This window comes from Corvus hawaiiensis, chromosome Z (assembly GCF_020740725.1).
Source record: "Corvus hawaiiensis isolate bCorHaw1 chromosome Z, bCorHaw1.pri.cur, whole genome shotgun sequence".
Lineage (NCBI taxonomy): Eukaryota > Metazoa > Chordata > Aves > Passeriformes > Corvidae > Corvus > Corvus hawaiiensis.
In genome coordinates, this window is record NC_063255.1 from 36080095 (window position 1) to 36099358 (window position 19264).

General features: G+C 40.9%; 1 protein-coding gene across 3 annotated transcripts in view; it reads right to left on the reverse strand.

Moving 5' to 3' along the window:
* SPIN1 (spindlin 1) overlaps positions 1-19264 on the reverse strand; it is a 74048-nt gene that overhangs the window by 19029 nt on the left and 35755 nt on the right. For all 3 annotated transcript variants that reach the window (XM_048292998.1, XM_048293000.1, XM_048292999.1), the window contains exon 2: positions 2100-2324. In XM_048292998.1, the coding sequence (XP_048148955.1) occupies positions 2100-2151 (52 nt within the window). In that variant the 5' untranslated portion in view covers positions 2152-2324. The remainder of the gene's footprint in view (positions 1-2099; positions 2325-19264) is intronic.

Below are 19264 nucleotides of genomic sequence, written 5' to 3' on the forward strand. Positions count from 1 at the left end.
TGTATCTTTTTCTTTTACTCTTTTTTCCTTCTGAGTAAGACTACATTACTGCTTTATTATCCAATCCCAGATGATAGCAATTTTATAAGCAAGACTTAAAATCACAATTTCTACTTAGGATGTAGCTACTCTGGAAGACTATTGTGGTTCATAAAGTTCCTTGGCAAGTGGCAACCATCTTTAAAAAAGGAAGGCAATAAATTTGTATTCATAATGCTGTAAAGCTCAGTAAATCCTATTTAAAAGTTACTTCTTAATTTTCTTTTTTTACAGCTGTTCTAGGTAATCTCACAGACCCTCTTAAGGGTTCAGTCCTAAGATGGGGGAAGGGACTTTTCACTAGATCCGGTTGCTTAATATCCCTTTGAACATGACCATAAACATTTCCAACAAGGAGTCACTCATATATAGGTAACCTGTTCCTGTGTTTCACCATATACATCATAAAAAATTTCTTCTGTATACTCAAACCTAACTGTACTCTCTTTCTGTTTAAGACAATTACCCTATGTACTGTCACTGAAGGCCTTGGAAAATAGCCTCTCTCTGTCTTTCTCATAAGCCCCACTTAAAAATTAAAAAGTTGTACTGCCTGGAGCCTCTTCTCCAGGCTGAACAACAACTCTCAGCCTTTTCTCATATGACAGGAGCTCCAGTCCTTTGGTCACTCATGGCCATCCTCTGGACCTATTCTCTTTCAGTTTGAAGCCATTTCCCCTTGTCCTGTCATTATGAGCTTGTAAATAGTTCCTCTCCAGTTTCAAGTCCCCTTCAGGTACTGCAGGCCATAATTAGGTCACCCTGGAGCCTTCTCTCTCTCCAGGCTGAACAACCGCAGCTCCTGCAACCTCTGCTCATAGGAGAGGTGCTCCAGGCCTCGTATCGTCTTCATGGCCCTCCTTTGGACTCACTCCAACTGGTCTACATCATTCTTATGTTAGGGACCCCAGAGCTGGATGCAGTACTCCAGGTGGTGTCTCACTGGAGTGGACGAGAGAGGCAATAACACCTCCCTCAACCTGCTGGTCATGCTGCTTTTGATGCAGCCCAGGATCTGCGAGCCTATCTGGGCTGTGAGTGTACCCTGATGGGTAACGCCGAGCTTCTCATTTGCCAATACCCCGGAGTCCTTCTTGTTGAGGCTGCTCTCAATCCATTCTTTGTCCAGGCTGTATTTGTGCTTGGAATTGCCCTGACACAGATGCAGCACCTGGCACCTGGCTTTGTCAAACATCGCAAAGTATAAACCTCTCAATCCTCTCCAGGGCCCTGTGGATGGCACCCCTTCCCTCCAGCATGCTAATGGCAACACACAGCTTGGTGTCATCAGCAAACTTGCTGAGAGTGCACCCAATTCCCACTGTCCCTATCACTGAATAAGATGTTAAACAATGCTGCTCCCAATACTGACACCTGAGAAATTCCACTCATCACTGTCTCAATTTGGTCACTTAACCAAGTGTAACTTCGTACTGGATCTCTCCTTTGAAACCTGTAATTGTTACTTGAAAGGTAACTGTATTACCTTTGGAATCAGTACATGTTTAAAATAAGTGATAGCACATTTTAACACAGTCCCAGGTAAAATACAAGCTTGAAATTTTCCAAAGGGTGAAATCCTCCAGTATCAGTTGTTTCAATTTTTAATGAATCAGACAAGTATTTGAAAGCACCAGAATGGTCTATTCTATTGCTTGGGTATTTTAAAAATTAACTGAGCTTTCCCAATTACATTGTCAGTTGGTTGGTTTCTCAAGAATTTCATAAACACTCCAATTCACAATGGTTGGTGATAAAAAATATGTTGTTTTCCCCACAAAGGTCACTGGTTAATAACTTTTGACACAACACAAAATAGTAAGGTCAGATCTGTACTGCTAAATTTACATTTGTTTTTTCAATCCATGATCATCTAGAACAAAAGCAAATTTTCTTTTAAAACAAGAATGACATTTGCATTTTTAAGTTGTATTCCAGAATCTTCTGTGGGAAAATAATTAACATCTGCAGAAAATCATTTACATATTTAAAAAGTCAATAAAGTAAGAACACTTTTTATCCATTAAAAGCAAAGAAAAGCACCATAAAGAACACCTCACCTGCATCAGCTCTGGACCGCTGACCTGGTGATTTTCCAAATGGGGTCTTCATTCATCTGTGTTTAAGTGAGCAGCAAAGCTGCTGGACTAGGGTGAAAATCCAGTTCGTTTCAACTTCCAGGATATCTTATTAGTCTTAGGATGAGACAACCACTTATAATCCACCATTCAATCAAGAACTTCTCCTTCCTCAAATGTAGAAGATGCACTTTCAATTACAGTACTCTGAAAAACAAAACAGGTGGAGTGTAAGTAGCGTGAAACAAAAATATTCTATCTTAACCAAGTCTCACTTTAATGCTTGTTTTCATACGCAATAGGATATTCCTTCACATTCTGTTATTCTGAAAACATTCAGCAGTATATGGCCAAACAAACACAAGGGCTGCTACTTTTATGTCCTAGTTACAGTAAAGTTCCACCACATCACTATGTCAATTACATAGAGAAAAAAGCTTCTTAAAAACCATTGAGCTTAACATATGGGAGAATGACTACTAACTTAGAAGAAACTGTACTACCTTTACCAGGGTAAAGCACAAATCAACTCTTTCCATTGGTTAGAAATAATGTGCTCCCACTCACATAGCAGAATAACTTTGCTTCACAGAATTTTAAAAAAGCCTTGTTGAAAAAAATGCAACACGAAAGGTTTTAAAAATACTGATTCCACTGCAATGACTGCTCAAGCCAGCAATTTGTTGAGTAGGTCGACAGTTCACAGATCTGATGATTCATAAATCTGTTTAAGTTTCTGGCAATTCTCTCTACCTAAGCTCATCAAATTCCTAAAGCATTTTGTCATCACATTCCTCTAGATGAGGGAGGCAACTGAGAACAACCTTTTAATGCCCTTTTCAAGAATTAATTACAGAAATTTTTGACCGTGTGAAAAAAATCAAAGCATTATAGGTGAACTTATTTCAGAGTAACATTTTTGGGCCAGACACATTTGTTCACTACTTCAGTGTTGCCCACAACTAAGGCAAGTGAGATCAGATAATTTCCTTAAGAAATGTCACTGCTCATCTGTGAGAGAGACATGGCCTCTCTCTTCTGTGAGACAGCACTGTCTTCTCTCTTTTACTTCAGTTTTGGAAGCTGTTGTCAATTTTCATACAGGGGTTAAAACCAGAAGAATGCCCTTAACTAGTGATCCAGCAGAAGAAAAATTGTAGCTTAAGCTTGTCCCTTACTGAATAAGGGAACATACAGGTTTTAGCATACCTTGAGGTATGGTAAAACTGTTACACAGAAAAATGCATTTACATCTAACACTTGACAATTCTTTCATGAATTGTACCCATTGACTTCTAGGAACAATACAGCAACTAAGAGCAATACACCTAGGAAAAAGTGGCAACAGGGAGACAAACATTCAGTCATCTGCAGTTTTTAGAAAGAACTAACTTAAGACATTCACAGTCAGGAATTCTTAAGAACTTATGAAATTAAAAAAAATATTTACAGAAACTTACTAGTTTTTCTACATTTCATCTATTCCTGAAATTTACCAGTATATACCCAACAATGCTAAATGATACCAGGGCAACCATATTCAACAATATTCTAATAGGAAGCAATTAGCTTGCTTAACTACTTTACTGGAAACAGCATAAGGATGATCTTTTTCTACGGAACTCAGACTCATTTTCCTATGAATTAAAACACATTAATACAGAAGCATCACAGATTATGAAAAACCAACTCTGAATTCTTAGCACTGCTGTAATATACTACTATACTCAGTCTCACAGGTACAGCACAAACATTCAAGAGATCAACTATTTTCCTCCAGAAAAGCTATTCGTTCAGAAGTAACTGTAATCTTGTATTATATCTTCTGATCTAAAAAACCCCACAAAACTAAACAAAAAATCCCTCCAAAACATAAACCGAACCATCATCACCACCTCCACAAATACACAAAATGGGAAAATTCTTCAAATTTAGAAAGTAATACACCCTTTTACAATAAGCTGTTGAACTGCTATTCATGTAACACCTGTATTATACACTTCCCCCTCCCAGGATTTCCAATTCATAGTAAAAATAAAAAGTACTAGGTATTTTGATTGCATTGCTTATGTAGTTGTGTACAAAAATAATTAAGACATCACAAAATATATTGTTTTCTACCAGTTAATTTTTCATAATAGAATATCCCCAATCATTACTATGCCCCAAATTTGAAATCATGCTTCAGAAACAGAAAATTTATTTCTAATCCTTTTAAAGTTACAATTTGTTTGCTAGCACTTAATAATAAAGTGCTTCACTGTGCTCTCTGAAGCTATGGATGGACACAAGGCTACTGAAGTTAAAACCTGATCCAGCAGTGTAAACTGACTTTCTAGAAACTAAGCCCGTAACTGTTACTAGTTCAAAACCTTACTGAAGAATTAAGTTGTGCTTTCCTAAAACCAGCATTCTGAATTCAATTTACATATCAGTTGCATAGTTACAGTTCTGAAGATAATAATAAGGAGGCATAGAACCTGATTTTCTGAAAATAAATTGATATACTTTACGAACACTTTGAATTTTTAAGAATATGTAAATACGTCTTACTTACTTGATTAAAAATACACCAAACCCTGTAAAATTTAGGGTTCTTAGATGTGATAAATGACAAAACATCAGACTTAATGCCATTATGCAAATATCTTGATCTCCTAATATGGAAAATCATCAAGAAAAAAACCTGACTCACAAAATGAAAACTCTTCTATTTCAAGTCCCAAGAAATGTCATGTTTCATATAAAGGTAGGAAACACAAAATCAAAACATGCATCTGATGCACTCAGAGTTGCAATAAGCTGTTAAGAAAGAGCAGATACTTCTTGTTTGGCTATACGTAAGATGACCTATGAAACAATCAACTTTTTAGAGGTATTCTGTTGATAGCAGCCGATACAGTAAATCCAACATAAGTAGGGGTTTTTTGGATACAAAGTGACACATCCAAAGCAAGCTAGACTAGTACAGACTGCCAGTAACTTTCAGAAGAGAAGTGCCACTGCCTACTTGTCAGACACCCATTTCCCCAACACCCAACAGCACAGGTCACCATCAGTGCAGCTGCAGGTTTCACTTAAAAAACAGACAAGTTTTGACTTGTGAGCTGCTACTCACCAGCCCACGTGTGCTGCTCATCTGCTTTTACAAGCCTTTCCACACAAAAGTATACTTTAGGAAAAAAAAAAAAAAGTGGAAATTAGATGACTCCTTTGTCTGATAGTGGCCTAATTATTGTGGAGTGTTTCAGAGACTATTAAGTGTTATAAAAACACTAGCATTACAAACTGTCAATCATACCAGTTTTATATGAGAATAGTAGAATCATTCTATCAAAACAGGCAGAAAGACATGACATAAAGACAGAAAAAGTAAAGTGATGAAAAAATAATTTTTGCAGTATAAAGGGAAATGATGGAAAAAACATCTTTCAGTTTTCACTGTGAAACATCTTAACCCTCTCTATAAACTTAGTTGTTTAGAAACATTAAAATGTTGTATGAGCTTTTAACTCCATGAAAATAAAAGTAACCACCTGAGATAATTCTCTAGCATAAATTTAGCTAACATTCATGTCTCTATTTCCATAAAACTGCATGCATTTCACTGCAACACACAGCACAATGTTGTTTACAGCATTTTTGTGAAAGCTTCATGGTTCTACTATCCACTGAAGAGGGATGTGAGCAGCACAAAACTAGTGATAATTAAAGCTGACACCAAGCCTACAATTTTAAGTGCCTTACTCCTAAACAGTGTATTTAAATTTTACCATCATGAACACAGAAGGAAGTAATTTGCTGAGGAAATGCTTTATAGGTAAAAGTTTGGAAGCAGAGGAACGGTAATGGCATGTGTTGCTTGTATTCGGATTGTACAGTTTCTGACAAAAGTGGCAGTCTCACCTTCTCAGGTCTGTTCCAGCTGTCAGAGCCACCAGTGATTAGGCCTTCTGGCACCACCTGGTGGGCTTCAACATTTTTACTTCACTATCTACAACACTTCTCCTGCAGACAACTCACTGAGAACTTCCACTGCTAGATGCTCAGGGGAGGACCAGCACTTCACAAGAATGTTCTGGGGAAGGAGTCATTCTAAACTGAAATGCAACAACTAGATTCCTTGGTAAGTAACATTGTGATTTCCATAACACAGCTCAGAGCTACTGGTATATGTTTCAGGTGAAGCAGTAGCATAGTTTGTTCCAGCACTAACAAGTTGGATGAAGCATGTCTGTTATTTAGACTCCCTAATCCTTATTATATGAGCAGAAAGGATCATTCTATGCAAGTCTTCTGCACCTGCCTTCCCAAAGATATCTCTAAATAATGGAGGGAACAAAAATACGCCAGTTTTATCTTGTTACTGTTTTTTTTCCTTCCCTAATAAAAAACTCCAAATGCTTTCCTGTGGTTCAAGAATTCAGCAACTCAAATTCCAAATTTGTTTTGAAATATTCTACCAGCTTAACCAGAATATTAGTTATTAGGAACTTCTTTTATTTTATACTAGGATTTTTGTAGGTAATAAGATCTGATGTCTGAGAAGAAAGTACAGTTACAGTACATGAAGTCTGAAGATAAAAGTGATTTGCAGCTGATAACCATGGAAAAAATACATTTCAGAATCATGTCTATGACCTGGAAGACCCCAAACCAGGGTATAACTACCTCTCCACTACGACGGCCTCTGAAGTTTCATCTCTACCCAGAGAGGTGCTATCTACAATTGTACAGAAACAAGCAGCACTGACACACAACTGTGTGTGCACATACATAAAGACACATGTACCATTGCACAGGTACTGGCTGTATGGGGCTTTGACCTGGTCTACAGAAAGAAGTCCCTGCCCATGGCAGGGCAGTTAGACAAGATGTTCTTTAAAGGCCCCTTCCAACACGAACCACTCATGACAGAAATAAACTCACAGAATTTGAAGTTAACTCCATATTACAATGCCACAGTGATGAAACTGTAGCAGAAGCCTAGAAGAATCTGAAATTTGTGCAAACTGTGTTTAGTTGACAAGATGTCTTCAAAATTCAAGAAGCAGCACACTGCAATTTCTAATTATTTACTAAAATATTTTAGCATAAACAAGTGGGCAAGTTATTTACCATAATGAAAAACAATATTAAAAGGTTTGCTAGTAAGTTCTTGTGGTTGTAGGGAGGGGGTGGAGCTCAGAACTGATGGGCATAGCTTATATTGCTATTCTACAGTGCCTACATCATCACTGTGGGGAACAGCCTTGGGAGAAAGAAAAGAGGAGTAATCCCCAGAAATGACACCACTTTGTTCACCTCTCTTCCTCAGAGAGGTTGCTGGGATCAGCTGAGTGGACCCTGCCCTCTCTTGCCACTCCTCATCCATTCCTGTCCCTCAGGAGCGTGCAGCTCTGGGTGGTGAACACAGCTGAGCCCAGTGGAATGGTGAAAAGCTGTGGTGCTGCTGGGAACCGAACCCTAGCAGAGTGAAAAGGGCAAAAGCAGTGGTGCTGGGGTGGGAAACAGCCATGGGGAACAAAGCAGTGGCAGCGGTATGATGTGAATGATCTTGCTTTCAGGGGACTGTCACTGTTTTCTGTTGTCTCAGGCTTGAGGGACAGGGAGAGCCAACTATGGGGAGTGCCTGCCATCTTGTCTTTGTCTGAGGAAACCACATGGTACTGCAGGGAGTGTCTGCCATCATCTTTGTCCTGGCTGCCACACAGAACTACATGGAGGTGGTGCACACCCATTTTTGTGTATAAAGCACCTTCTCTTCTAGTATATTTTTGTTATTAATATTGCTGCCATTACTGTGTATTTCTTATTCCACTGCTGTTTGCTTTCACTAAATTGTAACCTCAACCCATAGTCTCTTCCTTGGTCAGGAGGAAGGGGAGAGGCTTATTTGGAGTTTAATTTGTGGCTGGTGTCAAACCACCACATTCAGCTGGTGCCTATGGTGAGCCATGAAAGGGGTAAAGACAACTTTGATCTAAAAACCTGCGTATTAGGTACAGAACTCCCTAGCTACAGCTGCTCTATCTGTTCATGGAGGGGTGATATTTAACCCTGTATATATTCCCATACATGCTCCTCATGATGCTATTTTTTCAGAGTAGGGAGAAGGATCAGGATTGCTGTGTTGCTGTAATGTGTGGTATCAGTTTATGACATGACAACATCCGTGGCAATGAGGGTCATTTGGGATGTTGTGTTCAGTGCTGTTCAGCCATCGTGGCCTTGGCTGCTACCTCTGAGGATTCATTAATAACAGTACCCATCCTGTAGGGAGGCCAGGAGACAATGACTTTTCTCAGCCTTTCAACCCCTTTCTCCTCCTTCGGGTCTGCTACAACAGTTTTTGAGAATCTTGAATTCCATCTGGATGTTAAAGAAAGTGTATTCTAATTGCAGTGTCTGCCAAATTTCTTCAATACAGTCTAGAATAAATGAAATTTAGAATAAGAAGTCTACGCCATGTTTCAAGTCAGGATAGAGACATCCAGGGAAGTTGTTCAGAGAACTGCCCTGGAGCTGAACAGTCATGAGTAGTATAGTATGGGGCAGAAAATGAGCCAGCTTTTAAAGGAGTATGCTGTTCCAGTGGTTTAGAAGTTCACCCCTGAAAAATACAGGACCTTGATACAAGTGGCAAAATATTTGAAAGAAAAATGCTGTGACAGCTCCAGAGAGGCACAGAGTTATGCAACATGCTGGGCCCTGGCTACTACTAATCAGACACTGCACAGCACTTTCAGGGGGAGGAGAGGAAAGCAGACCAACAGGCACCAAGGCCACTCAAAGTGCAGCTGAACCAGAGGAAAAACCCATGCCAGTAGGAGTTGCTGTTCTGAAGAAAAAATTCAAGAACAAATCAGTTAGCATAGTGAGGGATGAAGAAGAAACAGGACCGTCAAAACCAGAGGAAGAGACACGGCCAGACATAATCACCTGATCCCTATCCATGGGTGAGCTCTGAGATGCACAAAAAGATTACAGCTACCACCCTGGTGAGCCCCTACTGACCTGGCTGCTTGCTGCTAGGATATCACGGCAAATGGTGCAACACTAGGCCCAGTGAAGCCAAGCAATTAGGATCCCTGTCCTAGGATGCAGGCATTGACCAGGAGATTTAGAAAAGACCAGAAACTCTCAGCCTCTGGAAGTAACTCCTGTCAAGTCTGATAGAGAGGAATCTCTGCATGGATGCATCTTTTAGTACATCAACACAAGTGGAACACCATGGACACAAGGCATCCAGTACTTCGGAGAATTAGTTGCGCTGAAGGTAATCTGTAAGGATTCAAATAATAAGTAGTCCCCTATAAATAGAGATGACATCCAGTGTACACAAAACATGTGGCAGAAGTTCCTACAGAGCGTGCTGGGGTCACATGCCAACTCACTGGCAGAGAAGTCATATAAGGAAGGAGAAAAAAAAGTGAACAATTTGGCTAACAAACTCCAGCTATATGAAGATACTATCTCCATCCCAATACAGGCCTGCATCTCATCTGTGAAATGACTGTCCAAGGACTTACGGCAATTTAACAGGGAAATTAAAAGAGGACCAACAATTTAAAAAGGACTACCAAAAGTTTGAGGAAATGTCCCATGCCCTGCCAGTACATGTAAGAGTTTCTGCTATTAGGGAGCAGGTGCTCCCCAGCCTGAGAGAGAGGGTACACACCACAAGGTAATCTGTGGTTCTACCTGCATGACAACTGAGAATATATGAGGAAGTGTGATGGAAAACCCACCTCTGCTGTAGCAGCACAGGTACCTGTGTTGAGGGGAAGGATAACCACCACATGAAACTCTGGTAAAAAATACTGCCCTGTTTCCCTTGGGCAAGTCCTCAGAGAGATTAAAAAGGCTGATGTTATTTCTGATCCTCCTGAAGGGACCTCCAGGTCATATTTACAAGAAATAACAATGACCAGACCTAGAGACGCCCTGCCTCTAAACAGGAGGCAGGGAAAGGAATAATCAGGTCTACTGGAATGTGGATCTGATGGCCTGGCACACCAGACCCATAAGAATATAAGGCTTTAGTTGGCATCAACACACCATGTACCCTGATGCCACCAAGATATATAGAGGCAGAATCCATCTCTATTTCTGGGGTGACAGGGGGATCCCAACAGCTGACTCTACTGAAAGCTGAGGTGAGCATGACTGGAAACAAATGGCAAAAACATTCCCTTAGTGTTGCAGAGCAGAATGAGTTAAATGACATGCAGGAACACACATTCTCATGGACTAAGAATTGCTTCAGAAAAGGTACACCACCTTTCCACCCTGGCAGTACCTGGGATGGTGCATCACAGAGCAAACCGCGAGACCTCAAGCTATCAGCTTGCAAACACAGGTCAACACGTTGAATGACCTGCAAAAGTAGTTAGGTACCTGTCAACTGGGTATGGCCTCCGCTTGGCATCACCAATGAAGACCTTCAACCACTGTTTGAGTTACTAAAAGGTGACACCCATATTGCATTACCCTGGACTCTTACACCTGAGGGGCATATGGCCCTACAACATGTGGCATCAGCAATTGCTGCATGCCAAGTGGCTCGCTGTGATCCAGAATTACCTATTTTGACTATTATTTTGAACCCCAGCCAACAACCGCATGGACTGTTGTTTCAGTGGGATGACCATCTGACTGATCCCCTACTAGTTCTGGAGTGCCTGTTTCTTCCTCATGCAATGTCTAAGACTGTCATCGTGCAATATGAGATGTTTGCACAATTAATAATGAAAGTACAGAAGCACTCCTGTGCCCTTGCAGGACAGGAACCCATGGCAATTTTTGTCCCTTGTACTGCTACATACCTACTATAGCTTCAACCAACTGCTGAAATTTTTCAGATTGCCCCGGCTGCTTTCCTTGGGCAGGTTTTAGTGCATTCACCAGCACACAAATTATTTGTCACAGGATTTGTTCCCATGCTTAAACTCAAGCACTCTGAAGCACCATTTTCAGCCCTAACAGTTTTTTCCGATGGATGAGGAAAGACACAGAAGTCTGGTTTAGTTTGGCAAAACCCAACTACAGGCCAATGGGATTCAGATATCTCAATTGTCCCTGGGTCCCCTCAAGTTGTTGAACTCACTGCAGCTGTAAGAGCTTCCTGGAAATGGCCAGAATCCTTCAATCTGGTTACAGACTCTGCATACCTTGCAGGTCTTGTAGAAAGAGCAGGAGCCTCTCTTTTACACAACCCTACCAACCCTATGTTGGCAGAACATTTATGCGAGCTGATTCGCTTATTAGATCAATGGGTCTCTCCATATTTTATTACTCATACTCGGTCACACACCACTCTTCCTGGAGAATTGGCAGAAGGCAATTGGCAAGCTAACCTGCTCACCACCTGTTGTGATAGACCCCAATACATACGAACAGGCAGGCCTTAGTCATGCTTTCTTTCATCAAAATGCAAAAGCACTGCAAAAAGACCTTTGCTTTAACTCAGTGCCAAGCTCAAGATATTATTGCTTTTTTGCCCAGATTGCCAGCGCCATAATTTTGCCTCTGTGACAACAGGAGTCAACCCCAGAGGCCTACTAAGCCTGGATATTTGACAAACTGATGTTACACACTTTCCTGAGTTTGGTCGCATGAAGTATGTGCATGTGTCTGTTGACACATTTTCTGGAGCAGTTCAGGCTTCCTGCCATACAGGCGAGGCCTCCTGGGACATTCGTCATCACTTTCTACAGGCATTTGTGGCTTTGGGGGTGCCTGGACAAGTAAAAACTGATAATGGCCCTGCTTACATTTCTCAGAAGCTACACTCCTCCTTTCAACGATGAGGTCTTTCACGTCACGGGCATTCCTCATTCGCCAACAGGTCAGGCCATTGTAGAGCACACCCACGCTACTTTGAAAACCTTACTGCTGCAACAGAAAGAGGGAATGCTCAGGGAAACGCCACGGAATCATTTAGCCAAAGCCTTAAATGTTTATAACTTTTATGGAGACAACCCTATAACACCTATAGTAAAGCATATTACAGCTATGAAGGAATGCATAGATACTGTAGAAAAAGCCCAGGTTCTTCTCTAGGATCCAGAAAGTAACCAAATATGAGGTCCTTATGCCCTGATAACCTGGGGAAGAGGTTATGCTTGTGTTTCCATAGGAATGGGACTCCACTGGATACCAGCTTGACTGGTGAAGCCTTATAATCCTTGTGCTGCCTCAGCGTCGTCAACTCCCAAATCTCCCAGACCCTTGGTTTCCTGTGGACCTTAGCACTTACTGTGAAAGATATGGGTACACTGACCTGTAACTAGCACACCATCTTGAGAAGGAACAAGATGACATCAGATGGGTTCAGGGAGAATGTGAAGAGCAGTATCTATAATTAGAAAATAATCCTATTCTGTGTTTAGAGTGTGCCGACCCTAGTCATCAGGCGTGGGCATTTTGTGAAGGCACCAGCTGTCATAAAAGTGGTTTTGCAAGGCACAGCGTCGCTGAGCAAAGTGCCCTAGATGTGATCCCCTGTGCTATTCCTTTGGGAATTGTATAGCGCTCTGTGTGTGGGTGGAAATACGGTCTACTCCCACACCAGTATGTGTGGGAAAGGGACTGGTGCCCCAAATGTGATGGGCCCTTCCTTTTGCTAATTTTATGCTTAAAGGAGGAGGGTGCTTGGGGAGAGGCTACCATCCCCCCATCACCACGAGGTAATGTGTGGCTCACTCTTGCTAAGGCTTTGAACCAATCAGCACTATGCTTATCAATGGCCACACCCCAGGCACCCTTCCATAGATGTCTAGTAGGAATTCCTGTAGATGACCCACAGTGATCATGACAAAAGCCCATGGTAGGGAGCCCCACATATCCTGCAATACCTCCATGGTATCATGTATGGATAATTTCGATACTTGGGACAATCATTTACCCCTTGCCCCTTCAGAACAACATGAACTTGAAATCCTGGGATTGATTAAGGCAGATGTCTGCATATACTTCAACTACAGACAATTAGGGAAGAAGTATAATAGTGACCCCTACTACAAGATGACTCTGGATGTTTCCCCAAGTCAATTGTTATACCACAGTAGCTCTCTGCGGTGCAATCAAACGGTAATATCCAATGGCTCAGTGTATTATGCACCCTCAGATTCTCTCCCATGTAAACTGCCTCGAGGGATATTTTTGGTTTGTGGTGATGTGCTTGGCTTGCTTTGCCTTCGTGAGTGATCAGCAGACCTTGCACTATTGGCTGCCTCACAATGTTAACTCCTAATCTAACCATGATTATAAATCATACACAAAAGGCATGATTGGGACCAACAGAGGCGTGCACTTCATGAATTTACCAAAGATTTGTGACCCAAATGCACAGTTTTGGAATCCCCCACTTGTTGGGACTGCTTCATTTCCTGTTCCAGGTGTTGCAGCAGCCAAAGCCCTTACAACCTTGCAAAAGCTTGGCTGTTGGCTGACCCAGAAACTAATGCAACTTCTACTGCTCTTTCTGGCGTTTTGGCAGATGTTGATTCTGTACACCATGCTACTTTGCAAAATTGTGCTGCCATTGATTTTCTGTTGTTAGCCCATGGTCATGGATATCAGGATTATTGAAGGAATGTGTTGTATGAATTTATCTTATGATTCTCAATCTATACATGCCAGCATTCAAAAATCAGAGGAAAATGTTAAGAAACTGCAGTGGGATGACGGAACAGACTGGCTGGGGCAACTGCTCCAGTATTTGAATATCTACGGCTGGGCTGAGAGGCTATTGCAATTGGGAATTTATGTATTGGGAATATTTTTGTGCCTTTTTATGATTGTGCCTTGCTTATTGCAATGTATGCAATGAATGGTTAGTAATGCAGTTCAACGTGTGCTGTACGTAGAACAGAAAGGGGGAAGTGTTGCAGAGCAGAATGAGTTAAATGACATAAACAGCACAGCTGACTTAATGAAGTTGGTCCAGCAGGAGTCATGAGAAATAAGAACTGCAGAAATCACATTCTTCTGCAAAGAACGGAACACTCTGCTGACGATTATGGAACATCCTGCTGTGATAAGCAACAGCATAAAAGAAGAAGTAACATTGTAGCTTGCTAAGCATTAGCTAACATGTAGACAGAACAAGTGGAAATTGTTATGCAGAAGCTAAAACAGTGTAAGTATCAGTGTCTTTTACTAATAAATGTCCTTGCAGTATCACTGCTTGGTCCGTGTTTCAATCGCTGTCACCTCAGGAGACTGTGGCTCTGGGTGCCAAGCACAGCAGAGTCCAGCGGAGCTGAGTGGAGAGGTCAAAACCAGCATCACCGGTTCAACAAGTAGCCAGGAGGAATGATGCAGTGGTGCACTGTGACATGGACGGTCTTGCTTTTGAGGGTTTGTCCAACATTGTTTTCTGTTGTCTTGGGCTTGGGGACAAGGAGAGCTGGCTGTGAGGAGCACCCTGCCAGCCTGGAAACCACCTTGGTAACCCTGCCACCACGGGAAACCACATGGCACTGAGTGTGGGAACAGCTGCCATCTTGTCTTTGTCCTGGCAGCCAGGCAAAGCTAAGTCATGGTAGTTAACACCTCTTTTTGTGTGTAAAGCACCTTCTCATTTTCTATACTTCTGTTATCAATATCTCTGCTCTTACTGTGTGTTTCTTATTCCACTCCTGTTTGCTTGCAATAATTGTTATCTCAACCCATAGTGTCTGCCTTTGTCCCTGCTCTCTTACTAGAAGTGCAGGGAGAAGAGATGTGGCGTATTTGGAGTATAATTTCCAGCTGGTGTTAAACCACCACAGTTATGAAGAAAAGAGTGAAACCAGGGAAGCTGACATAACTTAGGAATCCTAAGAAAAATTTGGTATCACTATAGCAGAACAGTAACTATCAACAGAAATTATATTGAAGAATTATCCCAAATGCTCAGAATTAGATAGGCAGCTTTACAAAGGATACTATTATTTCAGAAGGCTGCTATCTCAGGCAACAGTTTCACTAAACCTATTATCTTTTAGCACGTCCTTACCATAGCTCTCTTAAAGTTGGAAACAGTGATCAAGGTGAAAGGTGGATTTATTTTGTTCTAGTTCAATTTCACTAACTTGAAACATTTGTATAGTCTTACAAGATCACATGTAGATGGTAACCTGTGAATACTGCATTCAAAAGTTCTTACACACATGAAAAATAAACATGAATGGAAAGAACAGCCAGAGGGAAATCCTAAAAGTGTAATTTCCAATGTTTCCTATCCAGGCTTATTTTTTTATTTTTTGAATTAGCAAAATGAAGCTGTTAGGGACCCCAGTATAGTTTGTGCTTTACTTCCATTATGTTTTCCTCATGCCATATCATTAAAGCAGCCTGTCTTACTTAATCCAATTCAGCACTTAAGATTTACAATGGGTATAATTTGAAATAAACTCTGATGGTGTATATTTGAGCTACATTGTAAAGGCAGCAGTAAAAACTTCATTAGGGCTGTAACTATAAAACAGTACTTTAAACAAACTTATCTATTTTAATTTCAGAGACTTAATTAACACCTTATATAATATATATATTATAGGATCAGAGTATTACCTTGCAAGACTAATTTTTTGAAACACCACTGAAGAGGTTAGGAGGGCACAGGATTCTCAGCCCCCATGTTAGAATGCAGATAGTTCTGATTTAAAAAAAAAAAAGTTAGAGGCTAAATGACAAAAAGATGCTACTTCCTCCAAGCTTATAAATAATTTTTAGTGCCTACATTACTCTTATGTTTACATAAATTGTATGCACATGTATTTGTAATATCCCCCATCACTGTGGGAGATTCAAGGTACAAAAAATAAGCGTCTTCTTGTCTGCATTAGAGCACCCATCCAGCAATAGCATGAAAAACAAAAAACCCCAAAGAAATAGGACCTTTCCCTTTCTATTGAGAAAGACCAAACACAAATCCAAAACACAGAGTAATCATGTTAGATTACTCTACCCTACCAGGTAGGACAACTGCTTTAAATCACAGGAAGAACACACTATATCATACTTGATGGGAGGAACAGATGCTCCTTGAAAAGCCCTGGATTACTGGGAGAGAGATCAATTTCAGAATTCTAAGCACTATGCAATGAAGGATACAGCATTTGTCTTAAAACAGTCATTTTAGTTTTAAAATGAGCAAAATCCAAAGGTGAAAAAGTGTCTGTGAAATATGAGACTTCCCAAATGTTTTCCAGCCCAAGATAAGAGTCAATAGACCTAACTAGTGCCACATCACTGAAATTGATTATTGAAGTTCAGCTTTAGGAATCAAGGTTTTTCCAGACAGCAAGAAGTACTTTCCTGAAAGTTTAGCTATCTAGAATCCAATGCTTACTCTTTTGAAATATACCAAGGGGTCACTTTCTAAAGTGTGTCTAAATCCTACTGCAAACAAAGGATTTTTTCTGACTTTCTGGGCAACTACAGATTAAGATAATGTCTTGATTCTCATCTGACTGGCTTGATATTTTATGCTGTCCCTCAAGACATAGTAGAAGTTCTCTATCCAACATGAATGCTGAATTCTGGCATCAAGAATACTACTGTTTTCATCTGCCATTTAGATACTCCTTAGAAAGAGCATCTGGCTTGCTTCCTTAGATCCTTTTGTGTGGAAGGTAGTATCTTCAACACACTTGAACACGAGTCAAAAGAATAAGTATGTATCATCACAAAACCACTTTTTTTTACCTTCAGGGTTACAAAGGCCCATGCTGTACCAGTCTAGTTTTTCTTTTTTATAACGGGGCAGGAAAAAAACAGCCCTTACTACAAATTGCCTAAAGAAACCTAGCAAACAAAACCAGAAGTTGAAGCCTGATCCATTAGAGACATGGAATTATCAGTTACTTGCATACAGGTAAGAATCTCAACACAACCTGTAAAAAGCTCCATTATCAACTTGCTATTAACTGTCCACGTACTTGAAGAAATCCCTGTGTAGGAAACTTTGATATGCAGTTATTGTAAGGAAATCCTACTCTATAAGTTCACAGAACTGTGAGACAATGCACAGAAATTCTTCTCATGAAAAGATTTCTTTTTGAAGGCTCTTGTAGCTCAAACTCAGCTGGAAATTAAGCTCCAAACTGCCACTTCCTTTTTCCCAACCACTCCAATGAGAAAGGGACAAAAAGACAGATTACGGATTGAAACAACAATTCACTAGAAAAACAGCAATGAGCTAAAGAACACAAACAGTAGTAGCAACAATATTAACAGCAACAGTGTATAAAAGAGGGCGATCACATGCAAAAAACGCTTATAGAAGTCCAACTGCCCCAGTGTTACTGTGTCCAGTGACACACAGATTCCTGAGACAAGGAGAATATTGCAGACATTACCACAGCTACCATCTTCTTCCATGAGACAACGAAAAACAGTTGCACACAAATTGTCGGCACCCATGCTCCTCCCCCAGGCCTGAGACAAAAACAATGGACATATCCTCCAGCTGGACTGCCCACACCATGGCACCACACCATTCTGTTTGCTGCTTTGCTCTCCTGGAAAAACAAAACAAAATAACAGCCATTCTGCATCATGTTCCCTTCTTCTCCAATATAAAGCCACAGCCCCTAGTGATGATGTGGCCGGTATAAAACAACCTGGTCCTGCTCACACAGCTTCAGGCTCTACCTCCCTCCTGGCAATGGTGATGAAATTAACCCTGTCCCAGCCAAAATTAGGACAAGTGCGAAATTAAGATCATAGAATAAAGATGAAGAATTAAAGATCCTAAGTTTAAATGTGCCATAACTGTTAACAAGGAAGGGAGGGAGAATACAGAAGACCCCTAACTTGGGGTGATCTTTCTTTGACTGGTGATATGTATATGAGCAATTGCTTCCCATATACTTTGCTACAGTGGGAATTTTTGTCTCAATGCATTAATCAGGATGTGCTAACCAGATCTCATCTCCACCAGGCCTAGAATTAGCACCTTCCTGTTGCAAATTCTTCCCTTCTGTCCCCAGTCTGAAGTTTCCACTGTGACACCTTATCTTAGAGGCAAGTACCTTCTGTGGCCTTGACAGCTTGAGTCAGGAAACTGTGTTAAGTCCTTACACCACCCCATGGCTCAAACACTGTCCTCTGGGGACTTAGTTCCTCAGTTCAGGTTGTCCACAAGGGTGATGAGTATGAAGCAACAGTAGGAGAAAAGACAGAAGCAATAACATAAACAATCATACAGTGTACAATAGCTATCCCAATCATTAAAAATGCATATCCAATGGCAATCATCAACCTAAGTCTCATTAGCCACTTCCCCTACCCTCTGAGTCCCAAGGATCAGAGTACTGACATCATCCAGGAACTGGGGCTAACTCCTAGAAGACTGTCTTGGGTTTGGAGTGATTGGTAGCAATTTATTTAATTTTGCCTTGGGCTTCTTCAATAGATGCCATTGCACTGTGAACAGTGATAAAACATTCAGTTTTATTAAGATTTAACATTTCACATACACCTTGTTCCTTTAATAATAACGTATCTAAAGACCTTTTTGACACTTTTTTGGACTTGCAAGTTAAATTCTCTCAGTTCATACCTGATCCAGTTACTAAGGGTATGTACCTTCAACATAAAAAGTTCTCATGCAAAATACAAGAAATTCCTCATACAGAAGGTTCTCATGCAAACACATCAATCCATTGGGCCCATCTGCTATTTCTCCACAGGACTGAGTACAACTCTGGAGAGGGGGGGAAGGGAGACAGAGAGAGGGATGCAGTGGTGCCCCACTGGTCCTTCTTCACCCTGGGCTTCTTGGTGGCGGGCATCCCCAAGTCATTCTTCTGGGGGTACCACCTACACAGTCCCAAGTTGCACATATCCATGGCACATATCCCCATAACTTGGAGTCATCGGTGTTTGACCAAGGATAAGTGTATGAGCAGTTGCTTCCTTTCACACACTTTGCTATAGTAGGAATTTTTGTCTGGATGCATTAATCAGGATGCACTAACCAGATTTTGCCTCCTCCAGGCCCAGAATTGGCATCTTCCTGTCACAACTTCCTCCCTTCTCTGCCACCTTAAGCTGCCACTGTGCAGGCTTATTTTATGGCAAGTTCCTTCTAAGGTCTGGACAGGCAACTGTGCTCTTTTAAGTCCTTACATTTGGGTTGTATCAGAATC